The sequence below is a fragment of the Vipera ursinii genome (genome assembly GCF_947247035.1).
Source record: "Vipera ursinii genome assembly, chromosome: 3".
Lineage (NCBI taxonomy): Eukaryota > Metazoa > Chordata > Lepidosauria > Squamata > Viperidae > Vipera > Vipera ursinii.
In genome coordinates this window covers 185958648-185986265 of record NC_139516.1, presented here as the reverse complement: position 1 = coordinate 185986265, position 27618 = coordinate 185958648, and the positions used below count along the sequence as shown (strand labels likewise).

The 27618-nt window shown below is 37.0% G+C and overlaps 1 protein-coding gene across 2 annotated transcripts in view; it reads right to left on the bottom strand.

Moving 5' to 3' along the window:
• Positions 1-1425: 1425 nt before the first annotated feature.
• Positions 1426-27618, bottom strand: part of RIPK2 (receptor interacting serine/threonine kinase 2) — a 31149-nt gene continuing 4956 nt past the window's right edge. The window contains exons 2-11 of one of the 2 annotated variants that reach the window (XM_083357882.1): positions 20214-20367; positions 16535-16690; positions 15117-15271; positions 14198-14247; positions 11433-11594; positions 8851-8936; positions 8254-8349; positions 5627-5711; positions 3626-3778; positions 1426-2514 (exon numbers count right to left, since the gene is read on the bottom strand). In XM_083357882.1, coding sequence (XP_083214008.1) covers positions 2174-2514; positions 3626-3778; positions 5627-5711; positions 8254-8349; positions 8851-8936; positions 11433-11594; positions 14198-14247; positions 15117-15271; positions 16535-16690; positions 20214-20367 — 1438 coding nt within the window. In that variant the 3' untranslated portion in view covers positions 1426-2173. Of the gene's footprint in view, positions 2515-2912; positions 3441-3534; positions 3779-5626; positions 5712-8253; positions 8350-8850; positions 8937-11432; positions 11595-14197; positions 14248-15116; positions 15272-16534; positions 16691-20213; positions 20368-27618 lie in introns of those variants that run through there. The other variant, XM_083357883.1, reaches the window with a different exon arrangement.

Below are 27618 nucleotides of genomic sequence, written 5' to 3'. Positions count from 1 at the left end.
AGTCCACCTTCTTCTTAAAAACTTCCAGACATAAGAGAGTCCACAACTTCAGCAGGTTAATTTTCCATTATGCACAGATCTTAGGAATCAGGATTTTTTTTCCCTTATCATTATAGAAATTCTGGAAAAGTAAAAGGTGGCAGGCTCTAACTAAATCATGTCAGACTCATCAGAGCAGTGAGCTTTGGGAAAAGCTGAGGTAAGAACAGCTGACCATCAAGAAAAAAAAGCCAGGGTTGACTGAACTATCCCAGATCTAGACAACACACATTAGAATTCTGAACAGAACATATGTAAGTAGAAATCTGGCAATTGCCACCAACACATGCAATGAATTTTGTTACATTTAACCAATGCTGGGCTACCCATTACTCTTTCAGATACAAATAAATGAAAAATGAAAAGTTTAAGTTAAAAGCAAAATAATCTTTGTAACATAAAAGGACAGCTTTTATCTACTAATTGGGCTTGAAAAGTTCAATCAATAGAGGTCCTCAATGGTCTATTCTTCCTACAACTCCTAGGAACTCCTAGCAACTCCTGGAAGAGATTTTTCCTATTAGCTACTATCTCAACTTTTTAATTTAACTGATAATGCAAAGGATTGAACCTAGAACATTCTGAATGAGAATAATTTTCAGCTATATCACTAAATTTTTCCAACCATAATTTGCATTTTTATAGAGAACTGTCTGAATCCTACCAGTCACATGTGAATTAAAATATAAGTTTTAAAAAAACTTATTATTTGGCTTCTAAAGAACATTACATAGTCTCTCTCCTGCCACAGCCCCTCTATTCCACCAAACTATAGTCAGCATAATCCTTGGTGGTTTAACTGGAAGAGCTTCAAAGACATTTGTTCATAATGCCTTTGAAGTAGTACAGTAGTAATGCAGTAGTAATTCAGGAATTAATTCTATGATTTATTTTTTGTCTCTTCAAGTCAGCCTTGAATCCTGGCAACTACCTATACAGGTCTCTGTAGTTTTATTGATAGGATTTCAGAAGTGGATTGCTATTCATCTAGTTGGTTCCGTGCCTAAAGAACTACAACTGGCCTACATATCCACTCTTCCGTTTTCTAGCTCGATACCAGACTGATTCGTACTTATTTTATATGCTATTGGTGGACTACTTGAAGGATTATTTCATCTTTTTAGAAGATGCCATTCTCCTCCCCTCATATCTAAACAGAATTAGACTACTAGAGTATGGAGTGCAACTTCATTTTGTAAAGAGGCAGGCATTGTGAGGCAAAACCTCATTCATGCTTGTCAGGTTCTCTTCAGTTCTTCAATGTCTTTAAAGAGTTTCCTCTTCAGAAGTGGTTGTTATATCCACCTTGCCACACCTACTTTTGAGTTAAGGCACACTGAACATGGATTGCTACAGGCCTATTTCCATCTTAGCAAAGTATTCATGAACAATTTGAGCTATAATCAATGGGGCCTCTATGAAAACAGTATAGATTTTTCCTAAAATCCAATACAATCCATTTGAACAACACTCTACTCTTTGGGGGATTAATGTCTTACATCTTGCAAATCTGGACTCGAGATATTCTTTAAAGATTATTAACAGAGAACATGTTGCTTTCAATAACAACTTACAGACCACTTTTTTTTCCTATTTTACAAAGCTGCAAAGCGGTAGCGTATGCATTCCAAAATAGATCTGGGGTTTGTCTCATTATGTCTGGTCAATATTTGGCATAGCCAAATAGGGTATGTGTTTTTTGCCTCAAAGCACATGATTAAGGAAAAGGAAATCCATGTAGAAGTGGTTCCTATTCATGTAAAAGACCTTATAAAGAGTGGTGTTTTAGAACTATTGTACTAACACTCTAACCCGGTAACCCTTCCCTATTTAAAGGCAGGTTTGACTGACAGAATGCTTCAAAAGACAGAAAACCCGTTTGAGTTGCCTATTATTTTGTATTCTTTATATATTTCATATTTTCTTTTTAATAATTCCACAAAATACAAATTTATTCAGTGAGGAAAGTCCAAGTGTGTTGTTCTTTTTAAAAATGGTAAGGACACTATAATACTTCCATTTGCCAGATGCCCTCTCCCTCAGGCAGCAAACTAAGAACCTCAGTTTGTAGCCATGCAGCACAAACATAAAGAGGTACTTCAGAAATAGGAATCCACACTGCAAGTCCTGTCATTTATAGATGCAAAGAAGTGCTCCTGGATGCAGGAGGTATATTTGGGTAAGGCTGAAGCCCCAACTGTTTGTTATCTTTCAGTTTTTGCACTATGATTCTAGCCACGTCTTCTCCTTGACTGTCAGTAGTATCAAGCAGTTGCCTGACTCTTGAGGTCCTTGTAGGTTTGGTGTTAACAAGTTCATAATCCTCTTTCATGATTAAATCCCTGGAAAGAAGGGCATCTAAACACTGGTTAATGCAAGTGTCAGTCATCTGATGGACAATATCCTCTCTTTTAGTTTGGATCCAATGATGAGCTACAGCGAAGTCTTGTGATTGCATAGTCCTCAATATAAAGTCTAATACAGAGAAGGAAAGAAACAACAAAATCTGACTCAGTCCTAAAAGAAAAATAACATCAATCTACACAAAGCAACTTAAGAGAAAATAACATATTTTTATATATATTTTTAGATAACAGTATGACACTTCAAAACTACCATATGTCCTTTCACCCTTATTAAAATAAAAGTTGTATTCTCCCATTATTCACTACATACTAGCTCTTCCTTCAGCACCTCCTTAATTATGTTATCTACCACTTTATCACATCTGGAGACATAGCCATTGCTTTTGTTAGATAAAGACGGTGGCCAGTTACGATCAAATGCACTTGAAGGTGAAAGTAAGTAAGATAGACCATACATATTGTTGCAGTGTGAAAATCCCAAACTTTAGACTAACGTTTTACCTAAATATTAGGGACACTTAAAGCATTTGGAGATTGTTCTTCCGAGTTATTAAGCAGATAGTGTGTCCCACACTTTGAAGTCATCTCCAACACAAAACAGACGATCCCGGCAGAAATATGTCCACACTTTCCAGAAACAAGTGTCTTCTGTACATGTACCCCAAATGTTTTGTACAACACAAAGGCTATTTTTTCCTGATTAGTTATATTTCTTTTAGATGTTCACTTCATTTTTTATTCTACTCATTTTGTTCTAAATACCCTTTTAAGGAACACATTTTTAATGTTATTTAATGTTGTAAATCAAGATATCAGAACATTAATTATAATCCTCATTGTTTAAAACAATCACAAACTCTTGAGTGACATGTAGATTCTGTTCACAAGTTCTACCTTCTCTATAGTTTCCACTTTCTTCTATACTTGTAAACTGTGTATGAGCTGAAACCATAAAATGATTTAATAGTTCCAGTATACTACTATCTGAAGAATTCTATTTCTGATCGATCCTTGTGATAGACAGTATGTGCAGTGCTACCAAGAAAAAAATAGCTTTAAGTTTTCTTTTTATAAATTCCCCCATAAAGTAACTCTCACAAATGTGTAAAAGAGAATAATGCATGCACACCTGTAGAAACTGTGTTACTCTAGAGATCTGATCCATTTATATAATAAAACAAGCTGATCATGAGTAGGATTCAAAACTCTCAGCTGCATACCTGGATCAGCTCCCGATAGCTGCAGCAAGCCCGGTGTGGAATTTGACGAATTAGAACTATCTGTGTTAGATGAAGAACTTTGTTGAGATACGTAAGACTGAGTACTCTGTGAGTGTGGAACATAACTGAGCAGCGAGTGTGGTTCATCCTTAACTATCACAAAAGAAAAAAAGCATCTTATTAATTTAATTTAAAAAAGAGTAAAAATAAAAACAATGCACAAAATAAACCCAGAACTACTCTGTCATTTACCTACAAATTACTTAACATCCCAGCCAGGCTGCAAACACAACCAGTAGACTGATTTCTCTCATTATCCTAACGGATAACATCAAACATTATTTTCTATCAACCTAAAAGCACTTTTGTTCTTCTGAAACATAATCTGGTATCTTCCAAATGTGTTGCATTGTACAATATGGCTGTTGGTAGTACAGTTGGCAGTGCTGTTCAGAGATGAGACCTGCTGCAGCCCAATGGGTCTAGGAGTACCAGGTTAGTACAGATACTTGCTGCCTCTTAAAAGAATGGCCCTGAAATCAAATTCACAAATCAGAAAGGCAGGATATACTAGAAGGAAAGACAAATGGATTGGAAAAAAAGAAAGCAGAGAGATCAAGGCCACAATGAAATGTTAAACATAAAGTGATTGATATTTATAGTTGCAACCATTTTTTTTTGCTAGACAACTAAATGTTGCATCTTGGCATAGTGAGACTAAACTTATTTTTAAATCTACAGATCTAGGGTAAAACTATCTTTTATAACACAATTTGATCTTTATTTACAACAATATGGTTGGAATCAATATATTTGCCCACATAATACTTTAAAAATAATATTGTTTACTGATACTGATTATTGTAGAATACAGGTAGTCCTCGACTTAAGACCACAATTAAACCCAAAATTTCTTTTGCTAAGTGAGACATTTGTTAAGTGAATTTTGCCCCATTTTATGACCTTTCTTGTTATAGTTGTTAAGTGAATCACTGCAGGTATTAAATTAGTAGCACAGTTGTTAAGTGAATCTAGTTTCCCCATTGAATTTGTTTGTCAGACAGTTTTTTTAATCCCATTTATATCCCACCCTTCTCCGAAGACTCAGGGCGGCTTGCAATCTAAGAAGCACAAATCAATGTGGTTAGCAATAGCCTTCATTCTATGTATATGCCTGCTTATTAGGGCTTTCAGCCCCACCCAAGCGGCATTTTTACAAAGTCAGCTTATTGCCCCCAACAATCTGGGTCCTCATTTTACCTACCTCGGAAGGATGGAAGGCTGAGTCAACCTTGAGCCTGGTGGGACTCGAACCTGCACTAATTGCAGGCAGCTGTGTTACTTAAGGAGGCATTAGCCCACTGCTCCACCAAGGCTCTTCTAAAAAAGCTGATCACGTGATCCCAGAACACTGCAACCATTATAAATATGAGTAAGTTGCTAAGTGTCTCAATTTTAATCACATGACCATGGAGAATGCTGCAATGGTCATAAGTGTGAAAAATGGTCATAAAGTCACTTTTTTCAATGGCATTGTAACTTTGAAAGCTCACTAAATGAACTGTTATGAGTCAAAGACTACCTGTACTAGTCTTCAATCTAAAATCTTATCCTGGATAGGATGCCATCTGTTCAATTCTCTATTCAATTCTCTATTCTTCTAATTCATTATTAACATTCTGTGAACCAGAGAGACACTATCTAGTTATGCTGTATCCATGAGAGGTGAGGGGTCCTTAGTGCTCTCTGAGCTTGGTTATTTTCTTGCAGATGTTTCCTTACTCCAACTAAGTAATATCATCAGTGCTAGTCTGATGACTCTAACACTGATAAAGTTGCCTACTTTGGGTAATGAAACATCTTTAAGAAAACAATCAAGCTCAAAGAGCACAAAGGATGCCTCATTTCAAACCTATGCTGTAAATATTCTCCTTTATTGGTATCCATAAGAGGATTATGTAATTGCCAATAGTAAACTTCAATTGTGTGCAGAGGACATACCATATGAAAGGAGGTTGCATGGTTTTGATATATTCTGGGGAACACTTGATGGATAAGATTGATCATCTTGGGATGAACAGGAATTCTGGAATGGACAGCATCACATGGAACAAAGATTTTTGGTTCAATTTTATTTATTGGTAAAATTTAGCAGACAAATACAATGACCACAAAATGCACTAGCGATTGTTTTTAAATTCCTATTTACATATCAGTAATTAAAATAAGCACACACACAAAAGAAAAACTTACTATAAAATTCTATATAGTATCAATTTTGTTTCAACACGGAATTAATTTAATCTTTAAACTCATAAAGGGGCCACAGTACTAGCTGTTCAGAGCCACATATGGCCCATGGGCTGGGCATGCCTGAGGTACATGAAGTAATGGCTTGACTCCATGTGCCCCACATAAATGAAACATCTTGTTTTTGTTCTCTGCACATTTTTGTTATGCAGTATGAATCTAGTACAGGGGTGTCAAACTCAATTTCATCGAGGGCCGCATCAGCATTGTGGTTGCCCTCAGGGGGCCGGATAGGTATGGCCAGGGTGGGCGTGGCCTACTGGGTGGGCGTGGCTAGAGTGCATATGGCCTACTGGGTGGGCGTGGCCAGCTCTACATCATTTGCATCAAGGGTGCCTATGGGGGCCTGGGCAGGAGTGGGACAGATCTGAGGGTATCTGGCAGAAGGAGGGTCTCTGGGCCTTGTGTTTCCAGGATGGCTTCGTGGGCCGCATGAAACCACTTTGTGGGCCGAATCTGGCCTCCGGGCCTTGTGTCTGACATGTCTGATCTAGTAGGACGTATTTCTGAACAGAAATAGCATTGCAGATTTCTCAATGGTACCCTTAATGCCATTAATTCTACTTTATATTGAGGTCTGAGGGCATCTAGAATAATTTTACTCATACTTATGGCTTTCAAATTTGTTTGGGTTGATTCTTTCACAATTTATAATCAGTATAGCTAAATTCTAATCTGTCTGAGGGTGTCAGGAAAGCTATTTTAAAATGTTGCATTCATACCAAAATTGTTGGTTATAAATACTACACACAATCACTAATTGCCACAGCTGTATTGTAGTTCATTTAGAATGTAGCAAAAGTATTGCAAAGATTTTTGGTGAAAACTAAAGCTAAATTCATTGTACAATTGTTGCATATAGCTCTTCATCAAGGGACAACATATTCTCAGCCTTAAATAATGAAACACCCCCCCCCCATAATAAAAGAGCACTGTCACTTGCCAATTTCCTCATAAAGATTACCAATGTTCATTTTTTGTCATTTTATTAATAACAAAATGACATAAATTATGTCTATACTTTTAATTAATGACAACTCTGTGAGGAACATCTCACTGAGAGAATGTGATTAGCCCAAAGTCACCCGGGAAAACTTCCATGGCCAATAGCGCACTTGAACCTAAGATTTCTAGGCCTAATACAACATTAATAACTGTATAGCTTCTCTACCCCTGTTATTGCCATTAAATCAATTCATTGTGTCTATTCTCCGATTCTACAGGGATATTCATCAAATTCAGGTTGAAATTAAAGGCTGATCCCTAGTATGATCAAAAAGTGAGGTGAAATTGTATCACCTTTTTACACAGTTATTTGCTCTTCTCCAAATGTCTGTGGTCTTTCTCTGTGAATGAATTCAAGTGATTTCCCCAATGGGAAAAGCCATTTTTCCTTCCTTTTAAGAACCTGTGGGAAGGATGCTATATCTTAAACGTGGTGCAAATTCCCACTGCACTATCTGTCCTAAATTAGACAGGTAATGTAGCAGGAGGCAGCCTAAAATCACTTGATAATGGTGTAAAGTTTCTCTGCCCACCCACTTCCCAAAGAAAAACAAACACAAAAATGTTTTTGGCTATCTGATCTTTCAAGGACGAGCCCTACCCCAAAGTTCAGAGATTCCCACACAGGCATTTTCCAAACCCTTTCTAGAGATGCTAGGGGTTAAACAGCACAGAGAATATCAGCTACTGGGTGACTGAAATGACCTGAATGTTAGATATCTTTCACTGTCTTCAACAGAGGAATGTATTATTCATGCAAATATTATATGGTTTCTGAAATGATACTGAATTATAAGTGCTGGAAGATCTATTTATTTCAAGGAAGACAACAGTGGTCCGAAAACATGACACCTCTCTGTCCCTACATGCTATTTCAGTTTCACCCTTTGGAAGCTATTCTTTTAAAAATCCATACCAATTCTGTGGCATTCAAACATGGAGCAGGTGTCCCCCTGTAACATAGTATGGTAAGCAGGAATCAGTAATTATCCATGTTTGTCATTTGTCATTTATCAGTTTATTTTCTGCCTTGAGCGGATATATGAATATGCTAATTGAAAGAACAGGTCTGCAATGCTGAAAAATGCTGTATGTTTATCCTTGGCAGAGAGCTCATTGTTTAGCTCACCATAAATCTTTGCATCACTGGATGAGACTTAATGTGTTCCAACTTCCAACCCAATATAGTTTACAAATGAAATAATCTTATGCATTCTCTCTGACTCTCTACAAAACCAACCACTGATTTTTGGCAAAAAAACAGTTTTAAGAATATTAAGGTGTTTATGTTAATAATAGAAAAAATGTTTTACCTCTTGTATACTAGTGTTCAGTGGTATATTTAAAGATATTGATTCATCACTGGCTATCTTGTTAGGCAAATGAATGCATGTCCACTCATACTGTGCCTGAAAGAGATATTGGCATAAAACAAAATGGTGTTATGAAATCAAAGCATAATTATAAGATAAAATACCTAAGAGTTCTCATCTGAGAAACAGCACAATTTGGGACTGTGCTTACCTACAGCCAACTGCTTGCAAAGATTTTTATTGTTTAACACAGCAATAAATAAATTTATTCTATAAACAATAAACAAATTATAATTTATGTTTATATTATATAAATATATTAAACCATAATAATAAAAATAAACAATACACAAATAAATGGACAGGATATCCCTTTAGCTAACCATGCTTACAGGGCAGTTTTCTGATTACATATATCTCAATGGACTTATGATCCCATAAGACCCCATACAGTATATCTTAGCATAACTCAGCCTGGGCAAGTGAACATTTTGTATATGATTAATAGTGTGAGAAGTCTAGCTTCAGCTATATGGATGTCCAGTTTCTTTTTGGGAATAAATTCTATTCATAACAGATTATAATATGAGCACTTACTTTGGCCCTCTTTATCTCTATTACTGCTTCAATCATAGGTATCTCTTCAAAGGTCCTCATCACAGATTCTAGATCTATTAAGCACCCTAAACAAAGACAGTCACTATTAGGTCTCTTAACAGAACATTTAATTTATGGAAATTACATTACTGAAAAATATTTTAAAACATACTCCCTAAAGCCAGTTTCTCTTAATGAAGAGAAAAAGAAATACTGAATGAACACAATCTATGCAGTATATGATACAATTTTGAGTGCATTTTGGTAGAGAATAACTGGCATGCATTGTTTGCCGAGTGCTGTCTGACCGCCAGAACAGGAACCAGGAAATATCAGGGTTAAGAATTTGCGTGCAACAAACACATTAGATGGCCTTAGGTAAAATAGTATGCTACGACCTATAGGAAGAATAATATTGACATGTTCACTCTCTTCAGTCATTCCAAAATTGGATAGAGATCAGGCTACAATACAGAAACGCTTCCATTCCAACACAGGTGTACAGCATAAAAAAAATCAAGATCCCAGATCCTACAGACAGCTCTATTTTGGTTCATCCAATTGCAGAAAGCCTCTCCTTCAGCTAAATGCATGAAAATTGGGAAGAGAAGAAAATCAGAGTTCCATTCTTCATCTATTTGGAAGTCCTATACATATGCAGGTGAATGGCTGGAGAAACTTTCTAATACACTGAAAACATTTGTTTATTATGTGCCGCTTGTTTTGTCAAGAAAAGCCAATCTTTAAGGGCATAAATAGCAATATATATATATATATATCGAAAAGTGAGAAAAACTGAATATTAATATAAAAATTGTTCTAGATTTTTCTAAGTCTAGAATACTGACACTTAACTTTTCTAATTTGTATGCCAATATAAAATACATGAATATAAGTGGTCCTCAATTTACCAGCAGTTGCTTAGCAACTGTTGAAGTTATGACCGACATGAAAAAGGGGGTCCAAGACCTGGATGTGACGTGTTAGTCATATTTTTATTTTTATTTTATTTAATTTAATTTGTATACCGCCCTTCTCCCGAAGGACTCAGGGCGGTGTACAGGGCAATAAATACCAAAAATACAGAATACAAAAATTAAAAACATTAAACCATTGTGCCCGAATACAATAAATTACTTAAAACAGTAATTAAAACCCCAAACCCATCAGACCAGGCCGGCTTGTTGATTGAACTTTGTTGATTGTTGATTGAACTTTGAGTGCTCAACAACAGGGTTGCATTTTATGGCCATTATCGTAGCATATTACCATGGTTTTGCTGAAAACTGGAATTTGCTTCCAGATTTTGGCAAAACTTCACTCATAGCGAGCCTTTGTTTCCTTAATGACTGTGCTGCTACAGCAAAAAAAGCCATAAAATGGGGTCAGTCACATGAACAACTATTTTTATGACCATTAAGATATATCACTGCAATAAGCAGGCTCCATTATAGTCGTATGTTGAGAATTACCTGTACCTACGAAGGCAACCAGACTTTTTTCTCTGCATTCACCCTGTTTAAATTTAAATATTAGAATATTTATATCAATTGACTAGAATAATATAGTATTAGTTGTAACATCAATAGCTTCCTGAATCCAAATACCAGATATCTGATTAGTACAAATGTATCTGATATTATTGGATAGTTGTGTTACTATCTAGATGGTCCTAAAGCACTAAACATTTTACAAATAAGAGTAATATATGCATCATAAAATTACTCATTGACTTTCTATCTCAGTTCTGCATAGCAGGGCAGTTTAGCCACAGAAGCCACATGAGACTTGCTAAGTATTGACTGCTTTAGTGGTTCAAGTAGAGGTGTTTCACTCAAGCTCACTTGCTTGGAGAATTACCATTTTTATTCCTTCATTTCTAGCAACTGTTTCAGTTTTGAAATTCAGCTGTAAAATGGGAAAAAGAGTAACCATATCCTGACAAGGAGTTTTAAAAGGCACAAGGAAGAACTGCTTGACTGAGCAACCTTCAGTGAACAGATACTCAAAACTTTCCACTGCAACTGAATCACAAAATAAATATAGGGTTATCCATTAGGTGTATATTCTCCTTAGTCAACAGACCTGTACAAGATTACAATTTTTAAGGGGAAAAGGTGCTTCAAATTCATTGGTCATGGACCAAGCATTGGCCCACAATTCCTTAATATGTATTTTTTACATATGTAAAAAAAGTTTTAATAAAATACGTTTTAATAAGTTCTTTACTAGTACACTATGCCTGCTCCAAAGTATCTTTACCCATTGAATCCAGCTAACATGTGGTGATGGGTAAGACCCACCTAGTAGGTAGCCCTAATTTTATAATGGTAAAATAAAGCTTATAGGCCAATGCAAATTATACTTAATAACTTTAATATACAAATAAAGCAATCTCAAGTAATCCTTGACATGCTTTCAGCTGTTGAATAGTCTTGAACATTGTGTTCAAGTGTGGCTTTTCCTCATTTCAATAGTTGATGTGGAAGAGAAGTAGTTCAGAGGGTGCAACAAATATCCAACGCCAGAGTGTAGCCAGAGCTGCTGAGTTACCTATCATACAGAGCAAAAGAGAAACTCACTTGAAAAAGATGGCCTTTCCTCTGGATTGGGTGCCCAAGCAGATTCCATTAAAGACACCATCAATTCTCGGTAAGGAATATCAAGGGGCAAAGTTTCTTCCCCAACATCTGGACGCTTCCCTTGTGACATGCTAAACATAATTTGCAAGTGATGTATAACATCTGCAAAAGTCAATACACGCATGTGTTAGAAATATATGTGCATTTCTTTCAATTCTAGAAATTGGAACACAAATAGTAAATTTTAAATTATATTACAGTTGCAAGAAAAAGTATGTGAACCCTTTGGGATTACGTGGAGTTTTGCATGAATTGGCCATAAAATGCGCTCTAAACGTCATGTAAGTCACAACAATAGAAAAACACAGTCTGCTTAAAATAATACTACACAAACATTAGCTGTTGTCATGTTTTAATTGAACATAAGATGGAAACATTCACAGTGCAGGGTGGAAAAAGTATGTGAACCTTTGCAAACCTTGTGAAGACTTACAGAAAACGTTTGACCTCTGTCATTGCCAGCAAAGGGTATATAACAAAGTATTGAGATGAACTTTTGTTATTGACCAAATATTTATTTTCCACCATAATTTGCAAATAAATTCGTTAGAAATCCTACAATGTGATTTCCTGGATTCTTTCCCCCCATTTTGTCATTCATAGTTGACGTATACCTATGAAAATTACAGGCCTCTCTCATCTTTTTAAGTGGGAGAACTTGCACAATTGGTGGCTGACTAAATACTTTTTTGTCCCACTGTAAGAGGAAAAAAATAGAACAGGAAATGTGTGACCTCTAGAAATAATTTCAAGTTATAATAAAAGGGATTTGATAGCTAATTTTATTTAGTCTTCTAGCCAGCATGGGACATGTATAGAGATTAAATGCAATATTACAGTTGCAAGAAAAAGTATGTGAACCCTTTGGGATTACGTGGAGTTTTGCATGAATTGGCCATAAAATGCGCTCTAAACGTCATGTAAGTCACAACAATAGAAAAACACAGTCTGCTTAAAATAATACTACACAAACATTAGCTATTGTCATGTTTTAATTGAACATAAGATGGAAACATTCACAGTGCAGGGTGGAAAAAGTATGTGAACCCCTAGCCTAATGACTTCTCCAAGAGCTAATTGGAGCCAGGAGTGAGCCAACCTTGACTCCAATCAGTGTGATGCTATTGGATGTGTTGCTGACAGCTGTCCTGCCCTTTAAAAACACACACCTGTTTTGGGTTTACTGGTCTCAAGAAGCACTGTCTGATGTGAACCATGCCTCGCAGAAAATTGCTCTCAGAAGACCTACGATCAAGAATTGTTGACTTGCATGAAGCTGGAAAGGGTTACAAAAGTATCTCCAAAAGCCTTGATGTTCATGTGTCCACGGTAAGACAGACTGTCTACAAATGGAGAAAGTTTAGCACTGTTGCTACTCTCCCTAGGCATGGTCGTCCTGTAAAAATGACTGCAAGAACACAGAGCATAATGCTTGATGAGGTAAAGAAGAATCCTAGAGTGTCAGCTAAAGACCTAAAGACATCTCTGGCACATGCTAACATTTTTGTTGATACATCTACAATAAGGAAAACATTAAACAAGAATGGAGTAGATGGGAGGACACCACGGAGGAAGCCATTGCTGTCCAAAAAAAAAATATTGCAGCACGTTTGAAGTTTGCAAAAGAGCACCTGGATGTTCCATAGCACTACTGGCAAAATATACTGTGGACAGATGAAACCAAAATTGAGTTGTTTGGGAAAAACACACAACACTATGTGTGGAGAAAAAAAAGCACAGCACACCAACATCAAAACCTCATCCCCACTGTAAAACATGGCGGAGGGAGCATCATGGTTTGGGGCTGCTGTGCTGCCTCAGGGCCTGGACAGATTGTTGTCATTGATGGGAAAATGAATTCCAGAGTTTATCAGGACATTTTGTAGGAAAACGTATGACCATCTGTCTGCCAACTGAAGCTCCGCAGAGGATGGGTGATGCAACAGGACAATGACCCAAAGCATACAAGTAATTCAACAAAACAATGGCTTCAACAGAACAGAATACGCCTTCTGGAGTGGCCCAGTCAGAGTCCTGACCTCAACCCGATTGAAATGCTGTGGCATGACCTTAAGAGAGCGATTCACACAGATATCCCAAGAATATTGCTACACTGAAACAGTTTTGTGCAGAGGAGTGGTCCAAAATTACTGCAGATCTTTGTGCAGGTCTGATCTGCAACTACAGGAAATGTTTGGTTGAGGTTATTGCTGCCAAAGGATGGTCAACCAGTTATTAAGTCCAAAGGTTCACATACTTTTTCCACCCTGCACTGTGAATGTTTCCATCTTATGTTCAATTAAAACATGACAATAGCTAATGTTTGTGTAGTATTATTTTAAGCAGACTGTGTTTTTCTATTGTTGTGACTTACATGACGTTTAGAGTGCATTTTATGGCCAATTCATGCAAAACTCCACGTAATCCCAAAGGGTTCACATACTTTTTCTTGCAACTGTATATTGTGATCTAAACCTAATTTAAAAATGTTAAAATGCAAAATATATCACCTCCCCTTCCTACCAATATTCTGCAATACATGGTATTTTACTACAATACAATAGTATAATACAATGCAAGCTTAAGACAAAGGGGAAACAATGGCCTTTTTAAAAATACTGTTTACATTAATCTTACATTAATCTTAACAGGTTAGTCTATCTCAGCTATTCTTTAACAGAATTAGACAAAGACAAAAATCTGACCTTCGAATGGTTTTTTTCTTGACATCACTTCCCACATAATAATGGCATAACTGTTCCAAACAAAAATGCATGTTAGTATGTATTTTTTAAATTAGTTCATTTTTCCCCCTAAGACAAAATAATCTCAGTAAAATGAAAATATCCTGATTGTTGTTTTGTGGGAAATCTACATCTCACTCCAACAGCAAACAGTATTATTATTTAAATATTTTCAGTGACTAGTTGGGACAAGTACCCACGGTATCTTAAAAACAAAGTGATTTCTTTATATACACAGCATTTGTGTATATAAATAAATACATCATATAGACCTATTACACCTAATACAAATACAGGGATACTTTCTCAAATGTTATTTAAATATTAATTATATCAACTGCATTCTTGTATCAGTATATATCCTAACCTACTAGAAATTAAGTAGAATAAATTTTAGGTTCCCATGCTAATTTTCCTCTTATATAGCTGCAGAGGAAAGTTTGGAAGATTTTACACCTATTTTTTATTGAATACAGCCCCTTTTTGAATAAATTTAGCAAAACTTCCTTCCCTACAAGATATGCCTTCTTAAAGTCAGAAGCTGACTTCATTCAAGAGCTTAAGATGAACCTTTTAAAAGCTTTTTTAAATTTAAAATGAAAGCAATGTTTTTGAAAATATGCAGGAAGCTTTACTGAAAGAGAACAAAAAGCAGAAGTTCTTTCAGTAAACCAGAGTTTATTGTGATAGCTGGATGTGTAAAGTGTAAAGTAATTCTGTGGAGAGTGAGACACCAAAGTATGCAACATTTTGGGTCAATCTCACTGCATTTTACATACACTGTCTAGAATGCCCAATATGGTTGTTGTTGTTTTTTATATTTTATATTTTTTGAAAATAAGCACACATTGTTCCAAAACTCCATAACAGAATAACACACCTGTATATATCATGCTTTACACTTGAGCGGATTTTGCTGCCATCATAACATTCAGGTGGTATGTAAATGATGGTCCCTCCCTCAGATATCGATTTATCCCCTTTTGAAAGTGACATGGACACCATGCGCCACTTTGATAAACCAAAATCTGCAATCTGAAAGATGGAAAAGAAACTTAGGTCACCATGTGCAGCTCAGAGAAAAAGGTTTAGATCAGGGGTAGGCAACCCTGGCTCTTTTATGACTCATGGACTTCAACTCCCAGAATTCCTGAGCCAGTAGAGCCAAAGTTGCCTAACCCTGGTTTAGGTCCATTAAAATATATACTTTGGTCACAGGAGAGCAGAGTTCAAATTTACAAACAATTTCATGCTTTATGTTATAAAACTAGAATCACGGTCACCACAACCCTTCTAAAAGTTCTTACTCGGTAAGTGGCAATTTTTACTTCCCCCTTTGAGACATAAATATGAGCAATGCAATTATCTACTAAGCCGCAATATCGCTTTTCTGTATATCAATTACACAAATGAATAAGAAAATTGAAAGAATATTTAATAATTTGCAAACTTCTAAAAATATGGTATGTGGAAATATGATGGAAACTGATCTCTGTTGAAATTCAAGAGAGGACTGGGATTAAATAGGTTAAATTAAAAGAGAGGCGATTCATAATGAGTATTTAGGAGGAATTTCCTGCTAAGAACTGTTAAGCAGTGGAATAAAGGCCAGAACAATGGTGGATTCTCCTTGCAGGAGGTTTTCAAACAGTGGTTCAAGCTGCCTGTCAGGGTAGTTTAGAAGATTCCGCTCATTCATAATGAGCACGTAAAAAAGGGACAAGGGTTCAAGTTATGAAGTTGTACTTGCCATCTGCTGCAGGTGCCCCTGTACCTCACTGAGCTGGGGAATTGGGCTAGATAACTATAAGGATCCACTCAAATAATAAAACTGGGACAACTGCATTAAAAAATAAATTACTTGAATATATAGCCAACTAAGATGATTTTGGTAAATTCTTTAAATTGATAAAGAATTTGGGAACATTCGGTACAAATCTTACTGAAATAAAGTTGTGATTATAGCCTTCCCTTTTTCGTTTAAAAGGATTTAAAACTTTAGCAGTGGAACAGCTTCAAAAGATTTTGATAACACTTGGCATAATTTTAGGAAGCTTTTAAAAATAGAACTTGGGACACTCCAAGTGTAAATTGCCCTTTTCTTATGTAAAATGCCCTTCTCTTATGTAACATGCCCTTCTCTCTCTCTCTCTGACTTTTGTACCACCCATCTCATCTAAGGGACTCTTTTCAACATTGATCTGTCTTACCTCCCTTACGCGCAAGATTTTTCTCTGCACTGTAAAGTTGCTACCCCTGATTTTTCCACTTCTTCTCTGTAGAAGAGCCCAGCCTTACCTTAACATGGAACTCACTGTCAAGTAAAATATTCTGGGTCTTTAAATCATGGTGCATGAGTGGAGGACTCAGGTTGTGAAGATAATTTACTCCTAAAGCGATTTCATACAAAATGCGATACCTGAGTGACCAAGCAATATCAGGATAGATGTTTTTCTATTTAGAAAAGAGAAAGAACATAACACATGGTGATACAGAGAGACAGACTAGAATGTTTGAAAGGGCATCTTGAAGCTAGCTGATTTACTAGCTTATGTATTTTTTTATCGAATTCTAAAACGACCCGTCTCCCATCTGGGTACAGTACAGATAAAATATTAAAATGTAAAAACAGTATATAAAATTTAATAATAATAATAATAATAATAATAATAATAATAATAATAATAATAATAATAACAACAACAACAACAACAACAACAACAAAACAAAACAAAAACAATACTACTACTACTACTAATGATGATGATGATGTTGGAAGGGACCTTGGAGGTCATTTGGCAACCCCCTGCTCAAGCAGGAAACCCTATACCAAGGGTGTCAAAGTCGCAACATCATGTGATGTGTCGCAACTTTTTTTCCATTGCCGGCAATGGGGTGGGCACGTTTTTGCCATGACGCATCCAGCCCACGGGCTGGCAGTTTGACACCCCTGCCCTATACCATTCCCCATCTATCCCCTCATCCAAATAGTTGATGAAGATGTTGAAGAGCACTGGGCCCGTAACAGAGCCCTGGGGCACCACACTATACACTTCCCTCCATGTACATGCAGTTCCATTAAGGACTATATGCTGAGTATGGCCGGTCAGCCAGCTACGAATCCATCTAGTGGTGATACTGTCTAACCCACATTTTTCTATCTTTTCTATATAAAATAGGCAAGGATGATTAAGATTTTAAAAGTTAATTTTAAAAGGTGGGGGGACCCTTTTCAGAGCACTAACCAGCCCCACAGCTGACTGCTCCTCTGTGAGCTCCAAGCAAAGCAACAGAGCCATGTTTTCAAACTTTTGCAAAAGGCCCACCTCATCTCTGGTGGGAGGACAGAGCGGGGCAACACAGAGAAGGCTTTTTTCTGGACCCCACAAGTCAGAATTCTTTAGCTGACAGGTCCACAATATACTTCTCCCTGAGTGACAGGATGGGCTGGGCTCTGTAATGGGCTACTATTAGGAGACTTGGTAGCACAGTATTGCAGGTAAATTTTCCCCACAATCAGGAGTTTGATCCTGACTGGCTCAAGGTTGACTCAGCCTTCTCTGCTTCTGAGGTCAATAAAATGAGGACTCAAATTGTTTGGGCAATATGCTGACATTGTAAAATGCCTAGACAGTGTGGGACTTCTGGTTTGTGTCGCGGCAGATTAGGATGCAGGAAAGCAGGGCTCTGCCTTCCACGCCCAATTTCTCCCTACTGGGGGCTCTAAAAAGGACCTAAAATCGCCCCGAAGAGGCGATGAAGAGGAGGGGTGCCTTGTTGATCACAGTCTTTCTGTTTGATTGAAGGAAAGGCCTCCAAACCGGCAGGGGAAAGACTGGCTACATTCCTGTGGCCGGCCATTAGCTGCTGACAACCGATGAAGAAAAAAGGACTACTTAATACATCATAAACAGCATTTTTGGAACTGGGTGAGAATATTGATCCTTCTTTACTATTTTGCAACTGAATTTCCTGGGAAAGGCTCCCAAGAAGCTAAAAACCTCCGAATGTAAACAGAAGCGGCATTTTAATCTTATGAGAGACAGAAACATACAATATTGAAGTGGAAGAAAAATAAAGCTACAGTTTCAACAAATTTGAGAACTGAGATAACTGTTAAGATTTCCTTTTTGAAAAAGAAACACATTGAGGCGAAATATAAGAAATCAAGCCTTTGTTTTAAGAGTGGAAAATGGACTTTGAATGACATCTAGTGGTGGATTTATGTATAGCACCATATTTTGCTTTGCTTGGTGATTCCTACCTTGGGAGAAGAGTTGCTGGTAATAAAAGAAAATATTTTGCCATACTTATCATCCTGACCTTCTTGAATTATAAATACCTACTGAGCTTGGACTTTAACTTCAAGAGCTAGTGGGAAAGAATGCGACTTGGCAAAAAAAGAAACCGAGAGATTTAAAAAACAGAAATTTAACCTTTTAGAGGGGGCATTATATATTTAAATATGTCTTTTAATAAGGTTAAAAGAACGGAAGACTTTTAGATATAATTACACTGTTATAATGAAAGATATGATTTAGAATTGAGATAACATTTCCCCCCTCTTTTTCTGATATGGGAAATATGAACATAAGAGGATTGATTTGAATAAAACTTTCAGTTATATAAATGTAATTAATATTGAGAAAATCATAATTTATAAAGATATTTCAAATACTGATGGAAATTAAACTTTAACAAGAGCACAAAAAACAGGATATTGATTAATGAATTGATATTATTGATTTATGAATTGATATTAGTTATTTGTATGTTATTAGTAAAATATGATGAAGATGCTTATATCTAACACTATACATTAATAGTACTAAAAACTGTAATGAAGGGAAAATGGAAAAAATATGGAGAAGAAAGAAGGATCAGGGAAAAATACTGGATTGTGTAGTATTGAACAGATTTATACTGAATAAGTTAATGTTAAATATTTGAACCCAGACAACCTGCTGCTTACTAAAGACTGTAATTTTAAAAAATTAATAAAACTTTTACCAAAAAAAATAAAATAAAATGCTTAGACAGTGCTGTAAATGACTCTAGAGCAGGGGTGTCAAACTCAATTTCATTGAGGGCCGCATCAGCATTGCAGTTGCCCTTAGGGGGCCGGGTGGGTATGGCCAGGGTGGGAGTGGCTAGAGTGTGTATGGCCTACTGGGTGGGCATGGCCAGCTCTACATCGTTCGCATCAAGGGTGCCTATGGGGGCCTGGGCAGGAGTGGGACAGATCTGAGGGTCTCTGGCAGAAGGAGGGTCTCTGGGCCAGGGCCAAGGCAGTGGGGGGCGTTCCCTCACTGTTTCCAGGATGGCTTTGCGGGCCACATGAAACCACTTCGCGGGCCGGATCTGACCCCCGGGCCTTGTGTTTGACATGTCTGCTCTAGAGTGATACAGAACTAAGTGCTATTACTATTGCTATTGTCGAGATAACCTGAAGAAGTGGTTCCTTAACACTTGGTGAAGAATTGACCTCAACTAGATAGCACCTTCATCTTTTACCAATTGCCCACAGTTTATGTGCACAATAATTAAAACTACACAATTAAAAATTAATAAAATTAATTACACAACTAAAACTATTTCATATTCATTCTCAATCTATAACAATATATTGAATCTAATAAAGAAAACATGTATAAGCTCTGGAGAATGGCTATATTCAGCAGCTTTTTAGAGGCTCTCTAAAAGCACTTACCAATCCATATCAATGCATGAAGATGGGGAACTTGTTCTCAAATTGCCCCTTTCTGGATTAAGACACAACACTGGTCAGAACATATGCTTCTCTTCTTTCTGAAGAATTAACTCAGTATTTCTCAACTTCAGCTATTACAAAAAATGTGCACTTCAATTCCCAGAATTCCCCAGCATGTATGAGTTCCTGAGACTGGTTCCCAAAGGTTTCCTTATTTTAAAATTAATAAAGTAGCTCTAAACACTTATTACAGTTGTTCACACTCACCTCATATAAAAGTTGGTTCAGTGAACCATTAGGCATATATTCTGTCACAATACCCAGAAACTGAGGTTCATTGCAAATTCCCAAAATTGGTAGAATGTAACTGAATCTTGCCTGATGTAAAATTTCAGCTTCTTTTAAGAGACTGTCTCTCTCACTACAAGAATAAATGGAAAAAACAATAGTCAAATTTATTTTTCTTCCAGATAATAGATTTAAAATATACACTGTGGAAAGACATGGTTAAAGAAAAAGAAAAAAAGGCTTGTTTACATATTTATTTAAATGTGCCCATTCTTTTTGCATCTTTCACCAGCTGCTGAAGTCAAAATATACAGCTGTTTTCAATTCTATTCCCAGAATTTCTATTTTGAAGCCAGATTTACTTTTGCTAGTCATTTTATGTAATATAGCAAATTATATTTTCTATAGCTTCATGGATTTTTACCTTAAAATCAATCCTAGCAAGTTCCTTCAGATAAGATAATTTAGAATTTTAAAAAGGGACCAAATCACAGCATGGATTTCTGCTTCCACTTTAGGTGTGAATAAAGGGTGCAGTTGAAAATGTTAGCTTCTTATTTGTATTTCCATAATTATTCAACTACTGTATGTTTTATTAAAACAAGCTGGTTGCAAACTAAATATGAATGCTCATAAAACCAGTTAGAGATAACTAGTTTTATTTGCATAATACCGAACAGTACATACAAGATAGCTGCATCTTGTTTCTGTGATGAAAACTAAGTTTCTCTTCTTTGCAGGAACTAGCATCTTGTCTCTAATAAAGGCATCCAAATTCTAATTATCTTCTGATAGTCGTTTCACATCTCCAATTCATCTGATATGGTGACCATATCTGGGCTGCAAAATCTAGGTGATTAATAAATACAGCAAAGAGAATCATCTTTGCTGCCTTCTACTGGTTGTTTGGATTTTTTTCCAGTCTAGACATAATAGTATCAATCATACTACAAGGCAGTGTATAGGTGAGGTTGTGCCATTACATAGTAGGGTAGCTGAGTACAATCCTCATAACTAGACCTTTGTAATTCAGAAAAAAAAATATATACTGTTAAGACTCAAGACAAAGCATTAGTGCCTTTAGAACCATATGCATTAGGTTGAAGGATCACAGATGTTAAGGCTGTGCTGGAACTGTGCCAAGAATGCTAGCCTAGGAAATAGTTACTATGATAAGAGTTCTGGTAAACAAATAAGGAATCTTACACTCAAATTAAGAAAGTATTAAAATGGCATTTCTTAGTCTAGACATAATAGGTAAAGGTAAAGGTTCCCCTGCACATGCGTGCTAGTCGTTTCCGATTCTAGGGGCCAGTGCTCATCTCCGTTTCAAAGCCGAAGAGCCAGCGTTTGTCCGAGGACGTCTCCGTGGTCATGTGGCCGGCATGACTAGACGCCAAAGGCGCACGGAACGCTGTTACCTTCCCACCGTAGTGGTCCCTATTTTTCTACTTGCATTTTTACGTGCTTTCGAACTGCTAGGTTGGCAGAAGCTGGGACGAGTAACAGGCGCTTACTCTGCTACGCGGCACTTGGGATTCGACCCGCCAAACTGCCGACCTTGTGATCGACAAGCTCAGCGTCCTAACCCACTGAGCCACTGCGTCCCCTAGACATAATAGTGTCTTTTAAAAATTGTAAAGGTACTGTATATCATTTACAAAAATATTTTCCCCAAAGGGAAATTCTTAAGTAGAGACTAGACTATGAAGATGCTTTAGAACTGCCTTAAGAAACCAGTATATGAGACACACCTTTTAATTTTGCACACCCACCTCATTTCCATAGATGGAATCTACAAATTTTATGAAGGCTTTAAGGTAAAGTTGAAGAAAAAAGAAAGAATCACAGAAGTGAATAATTCCAAACTATAATATTCAGCATTACTGGCAGGGAAAGTAAGCCTTTCATTAACCAAACCAAATTGTGAAAGTAAAGTAAAAAGTAAAAGTAAAGTCTTCCTTATCTGAATTAATGTTACCACTATTTTAATTTTCAAAATGTTGCAAGCCAGTAATTAAGTTGTTTGATTGAAGTTTTGATTCTTTTCAACTGAAGGCCGAAATATAGCCTGTGTCAAGCATGAGAAATCAGGAAATCCAGGCAGTTCAAATGAATGTAAAGATTTCTTGAAAGAATCTGAATTACTAATTGTCAAAGCAAATTGGCGTAGATAAAAGTCAATGGAATTCAAGGTGGGCACAAAGGGACTTAAAACTGATGACATGTTTGACCTCTCCCTCAGGCTCAGCCTGGCCATCTCCCACAACTGCTTTATATTCCCTATGTCTGTTTGGAGAACTTTTGGGGGAGAAACTCCAGCTATGAGATGTTTTGATTAAATTCAAATAAACTACATGTCAACATCCAGTTTGAGAATCTAAATAAAACTCCAGGTTCATTCCATTTCCAAAACTCTTACTGTTTATTGAATATACTGCGTGATAATGTCAAAGCAAAACTAACTCTGAGATTCCCAGACACAAGTTCATAGAATTAAACAATAATTTCTCCAACCAAACCCCCAACCTCTCATGTAGTCCATGTAAACAATTTCACTTTGTTATGTGAACTGTCTGCTTTCTCTCCACAACTGCTGCGGTGTCCTTGGAAAGGTTTCAAGCTCTCACAGTCTTCAGTGGAATCATAGAGGTTTTGTTTCTTCATCTCATAATCCATTCTAAAGCAATACTCCCCTTCTTACTCTAATGGCAAGTTGAAACAAGTTTCATTCTTGACACTACACTTATTTTCTCTCCCCTGTGTGTGTGTTTGTGTGTGTGTGTGTGTGTGTGTGTAAACAAAATCTGGGCAATGTCCCAGATTTTATCATCAGATTGTCCTAATTCCCCAACTTTTATTGATGACCTTCTTATCCAGTCAATGTTTGAACTGGAATGACACTTTTTTTTCATGTCATACTTTTTTGAGGTAGGCAGGTGAGCCTTTGCCCAAGGACCCTCATTGGTAAGACAGGTAGCAGCCAGGAGTTGAACCCAGGTATTCCGCATCAAAGGTGGCACTCTAACATATGTTCTACAATCCATCCACTCACCAGAAGACAGCATTGATGATAGAGCAGTGCCAAGTAACAGCAACATCAACAGAAAGAAGTATGAGAAGCTGGAGAAATACCAGGATTTGAAGAAGAAACGAGAGCGCATTTGGATAATAAAGGCCAAAGTAATAAAGGCCAATGGTGCACTCAAGAAGCACTTGATACTATGACTTCTGTCAAAAGAGTGCAAAGGACAGATAAGATCCTGAGCAGAACCTTCAAACTCCCAGGCTGTTGGTAGAGTGCCCACGATTGAGGATCAGAATGGAATTTTTATACATTTATCTAGAGAGAGAAAGCATGAGTGAGATAAATATATTCCCAAATGTATTCTTCTGGCAAGCAAACAAATTAGGTAAACAAAATTGGAAAATTTGAAGTTTAACAAATTTGAAAGTTGCTAGTGAAGAGGCTATTGAATGTAACCATTTACAGGCGAAGACTAAGAAACAATCAAGCCAATGAGTTGGATTTTAACTGGGCTTTGTTTAATGCAAAGGCCATAATCCTGGGAACTGTAAAATATTATTCATTAGAATATTACAAAAAAGCATGAGAAGCTAACACACCAATCCATATAGAAATCTGCTGTTGGTTTTCTATGTTTCTAAGTTTCTAATTACATTTCAAGAGGGAGGGAATATTTCTCCTTTAGGAAGAGATACATTATCTGGTCCTCCCAAAAAGTCACATCTCACTGTCTGGAAAATGTCTTAAGAGTTCCCCTTTTGTAAATTTTACAAAAGTCTTACTAGAAAAGCATGCATGAGTCACACACATGGTCGTCCTGTCATTTCTTCACAAAGTCTGGGACTATTCTCAGAATACAGCTTTGTTGTTAATAATTTATCAGAAGGCAAATAATCTTCCTAAGACTTCAAAACAAATAGACCCAACTCTTAGATGCAGCCACCTAAACTATCTCTGAAGGCTATCACAAAGTGCAATTTTGAAAACCAAAAAAAGTTAATGGGAATAATCATACATACTGTATTCTGATTAAATCTAGTTTACCGGTATTTATCTATTGTTGGTTCTAGTCCACTTAAATGTCACATGTGCCTTTCAGATAGGGCTATCATCCTTTCATAACTGGGTGGAAATTTGAAAGCCAGAGTGACCTAGTGCTTATTCTAAGGAGTGTTTAAATTTTCAGAAAGATGAATTCTCTTGAATCTGATGACTACATGAGCTCATCCAGGTGATTTTCTTAACAGTAAGACAAACGTGAGTTGCCACTGCCCTTTCTCAGAATGATAAAAACAAAAACCTTTCTAGTTCAGTTTTCAATACTGAATGTCTTGACAGTTATTCCATATAGCAATTTGAAGAGCAGCAAGATGCTGCTATCTGCACTTTCACTCCAAAAACAAAAGCATGCCTGTTTTCAGCCTTCAGAATCCACCCCTCCCCCAAAGCTTATTCCAGCAGGCTTCATTTTGGGAAGGGTATAGGATTGGGAAAGCAAAAGAACAAAATGGGTGCTTTAGCAAAATGGGTTTAAGGTGCTTGCTTTAATACTTAAATATTTTCACTTTGCAATAAAAGAAGTCCTGCCTCTGCCCATTTTTTTCACCACATGCTGCATTAAGAAAAAATTGCATACCTTCATGATTACTTCAGGGAATGCTTAATTTTAGGGATCTGCAATATTGTATTAAAGTCTGTTTAAATTGGCCTAGTACCAGCTCATGTGATCTTTCCTGCTTCATTTACTGTATTTATTTAGAAAATGTATATCGGCTGCCTGTTTTAAGTACATTTGCAAAAAAAAATAAATTAAAAAAATCCACATAAAAGAAATCCAAAACTAGATAAAATTAAAATAATCCAAATATATTAAAAAAAACCTACAGGGTCCCAAGTAACTTGCAAATGGGAAAGCATAACATCCCAACTCAAAACCTAAGGAAAAAGCCAGATCGTAGCAGCCTTCTGATGGCCAAGAGAGTTACAGCCAAGAAAATAATTACCTTCTCAAAGCACAAATTGTGCTTGATTAATTTTAAATGAATTCTTTTTCAATTCTTATTTTTTTCTTACTCAACTTATTCTTTTCTTATTACTCAATTCTTATTCAATACTTATTCTATCATTTTTGTTTTTATTGGGGAAAAATATCATTATGTTACTCTCTACCTTCAATTAAGTTTAAAGTAAAGAGATGGGACACCTACTAAAATAAAAAAGCAGCACAAACTCTGTGCATTGCTGATTTTCTTTTGTTACCAGATTCTTTCACAACACATGAAGCTTCTGTCTTGCCCCCAAAACCTGTCAGCAGGTTTTATTTTATTTCCTTAGGGTGCTCAGCAACCAGGTACACATTGTATCTTGGCTCTGTTCCCTTATCTTTAAATCAAAATATTTTGCTGTTAGCATGAGCAAACACTAGGCCATCACAAGCGCTTTGATTCACCTTGGGGAGGCAGAATTGAGTTCATGTTTCTTATTAACAGAAACATGGCTCTGTCTTAAATGATAATGCAGAACATGGCTACTCCTCTGGAAAACAGAACAGCAATCTCAAGAGGAACCCTCCCAAGAGGAAGCAAACTGTCTTTAATATATTCATGAACTATGTAAGTCTAATAAAATAATAAATAAATAAATAAATAAATAAATAAATAAATAAATAAACTATAAATAGAAGCATAAGGGACTAAGAGTGAAATTAATGTGTCTGTGTCTTCAAGTCAGTTTCTCACTCCTGCCCACTACCAGGACAATTCCCTGCAGTTTTCTTGGCAGGATTTCAGAAGTGGTTTGCTAGTGCCCTCTTTCTAGGGCTGAGAGAGAGTGACAGGCCCAAGGTTACCCAGATGATTTCATAGCTAAGATGGGACTTACGGACTCTTACTTTCAAGACTGATACCTTAACCCAGGGGTGTCAAACTCAATTTCATTGAGGGCTGCATCAGCATTACGGTTGCCCTTAGGGGGCCGGGTGGGTATGGCCAGGGTAGGCGTGGCCTACTGGGTGGGTGTGGCTAGAGTGCGTATGGCCTACTGGGTGGGCATGGCCAGCTCTACATCATTCGCATCAAGGTTGCCTATGGGGGCCTGGGCAGGAGTGGGACAGATCTGAGGGTCTCTGGCAGAAGGAGGGTCTCTGGGCCAGGGCCAAGGCAATGGGGGCCGTTCCCTCACTGTTTCCAGGATGGCTTCGCGGGCCACATGAAACCACTTCGTGGGCCGGATCCGGCCCCCGTGTTTGACATGTCTGCCTTAACCACTACACCAAATTGGCTGTCCAGTTTATTAACTGAATTAAGAGGAAATATAGAAAATATAAGTGGTGATACTTCTATTAAAAAAAATAAAGACCAGCTGATAATAGAAATAAAAAATTAACACCTGTAGTGCAGTTAACACACACACACACACACACACACACACAGAGAGAGAGCAAGTCGATCTGAGTTTCAGAAAGTGGTACTGAACTTGCAGGTGAATTGTACATTATTATCTATCGTTTTACATTGAGCAAGAATGATCCCTTCCAATTTTATTATTATTCTACCTCGTTCATTACTAAGCAAAGCATTTGTACTGAACAGGATTGTGTATTCAATTTATAGGATTGCTTTTTTATTTTACACTGCATAACTGTCCAGCCTTGCCTTATTTCTTCTTGATCCAGATGCATCAGCTAGTTAACTATAGAGAACTTTTGGTTATTGTAGTCCACTAGCCTTGGAATAAGGGACGCGGTGGCTCAGTGGGTTAGGACGCTGAGCTTGTCAATCAGAAGGTCGGCAGTTTGGCGGGGTCGAATCCCGAGTGCCGTGTAACAGAGTGAGCGCCTGTTACTCGTCCCAGCTTCTGCCAACCTAGCAGTTCGAAAGCACGTAAAAATGCAAGTAGAAAAATAGGGACCACTACGGTGGGAAGGTAACAGCGTTCTGTGCGCCTTTGGCGTCTAGTCATGCCGGCCACATGACCACGGAGACGTCCTCAGACAAGCGCTGGCTCTTTGGCTTTGAAACGGAGATGAGCACTGGCCCCTAGAGTTGGAAATGACTAGCACACATGTGCGGGGGAACCTTTACCTTTACCTTTAGCCTTGGAATTTATCTCTTTGCCAGCTTAGAAACAAGCCAAGGAATCTCAAAATTTTTGTTAAGGAAATTATATATAGTACAAAGAAGTCAAATAAAAGTTTATGTTCCATAGATGAACAGGAAACATCCTTGATTACACTGATTCAACGTGAATAAATATGGAATACGATGAGATTTCAACATATATCAAATGAAGCTTATCAAGATTTCAGCCCTTAACATGTGTTGATTTACATCATGCTTTATTCCACTTTTCTGCTGA